The sequence below is a fragment of the Lactuca sativa genome, chromosome 5, assembly GCF_002870075.4.
Source record: "Lactuca sativa cultivar Salinas chromosome 5, Lsat_Salinas_v11, whole genome shotgun sequence".
NCBI classification, from domain to species: Eukaryota; Viridiplantae; Streptophyta; class Magnoliopsida; order Asterales; family Asteraceae; genus Lactuca; species Lactuca sativa.
The window spans coordinates 293,924,694-293,925,970 of record NC_056627.2 but is presented as its reverse complement, the minus strand read 5'-3'; the positions used below and the strand labels follow the sequence as shown (position 1 = coordinate 293,925,970).

At 42.1% G+C, this 1,277-nt stretch overlaps 1 protein-coding gene across 1 annotated transcript; it reads left to right on the top strand.

Annotated features, from left to right (window-relative positions):
- The first annotated feature begins 438 nt into the window (after positions 1-438).
- On the top strand, positions 439-948 carry LOC111910097 (uncharacterized). The gene has a single exon (XM_023905887.1). The coding sequence runs from the start codon at positions 439-441 to the stop codon at positions 946-948; it is 510 nt and encodes a 169-aa protein (XP_023761655.1).
- The last annotated feature ends 329 nt before the right edge of the window (positions 949-1,277 follow it).

The following is a 1,277-nucleotide window of genomic DNA, read 5'->3' as shown; positions in this document are numbered from 1 at the left end:
TTGTGAATTTTTTGACGTATGGGGGATTGATTTCATGGGCCCATTCCCCGTTTTGTTTGCCAACGTTTACATCTTGCTCACGGTTGACTATGTTTCTAAGTAGGTTGAAGCCAAAGCCACAAGATCGGACGATGCCAAAACAGTTATCAACTTTCTAAAATCTAATGTTTTTGTGAGGTTTGGTGTGCCTAGGGCTTTGATTAGTGATAGGGGGACGTACTTTTGCAACAAGATGATGGAGTCTTTATTGAAGAAGTACAACGTGACCCATCGTGTCTCAACCGCCTACCACCCCAGACGAATGGTCAAACGGAAGTTTCTAATCGTGAGGTGAAGAGTATTCTTGAGAAAACCGTGAATCCTTCAAGAAAAGATTGGAGTTCTAGGATTGACGATGCATTGTAAGCCTATCGGACCGCGTATAAGACCCCGATAGTAATGTTCCCATTTAGGTTGGTTTTTGGAAAACCATGTCATCTTCCCGTGGAATTGGAACACCGTGCATTTTGGGCGGTCAAACAATGCAACTTCAACATCGATGAGGCAGGAAGGCATAAGAAGCTTCAAATTCAAGAGTTGGAGGAGTTGAGAAATGACTCCTATGAAAACTCAATGATTTACAAGGAAAGGACAAAGTTTTTCCATGACAAGTCCATTACCCGCAAACATTTCGAGCCGGGACATAGGGTTTTGCTTTATCATTCGCGATTGAAATTATTTCCTGGAAAGTTGATTTCAAGATGGATAAATCCGTTTGTTGTGCTAAAAGTCTTTGAGCATGGAGCAGTTGAGATCCAAAGTGAAGAAACATGGCAAATCTTTAAAGTCAGTGGGCATCGATTGGAAGCTTTCTATAAAGGTTTTAACGCAAATGTCTTAGATGTCATCCAATTGGATGCCCCGGTGTACAGAAATCAAAAGGGAACCACGAGTCGCCAAAGATGTTAAAGAGGGGAATTATTGGAAAACTAAAAGTTTTCGTCTTTTCTAGTTCCGAATAAATGTCGTAGATGATCCATTTTTGCATTTAACATCTCTTCTTCTTCCTTCTTGCGATAAAAGAATGTTGGATTTGAGGACCCGGTGTTCGTATTGGTCAAAGAGCAACAAAATTGGGAAAAATGGCAAGCCAACTCACGCGGACTGCGTGCACTCCAAGGGCAGTCCGCGTGTTTATTACAACTGTCCGCGTATTGTTTCTCAAAACGTCTGCGTCCAACATCAGCAAACAGAACAAGTTCAGTGAAATTCACGCGGACCGCGTGTACTCATGGTTT

Excerpts from the sequence above, each read along its gene's own strand:
- LOC111910097 (XM_023905887.1), top strand. The coding sequence starts at position 439 with ATGTTCCCATTTAGGTTGGTTTTTGGAAAACCATGTCATCTTCCCGTG.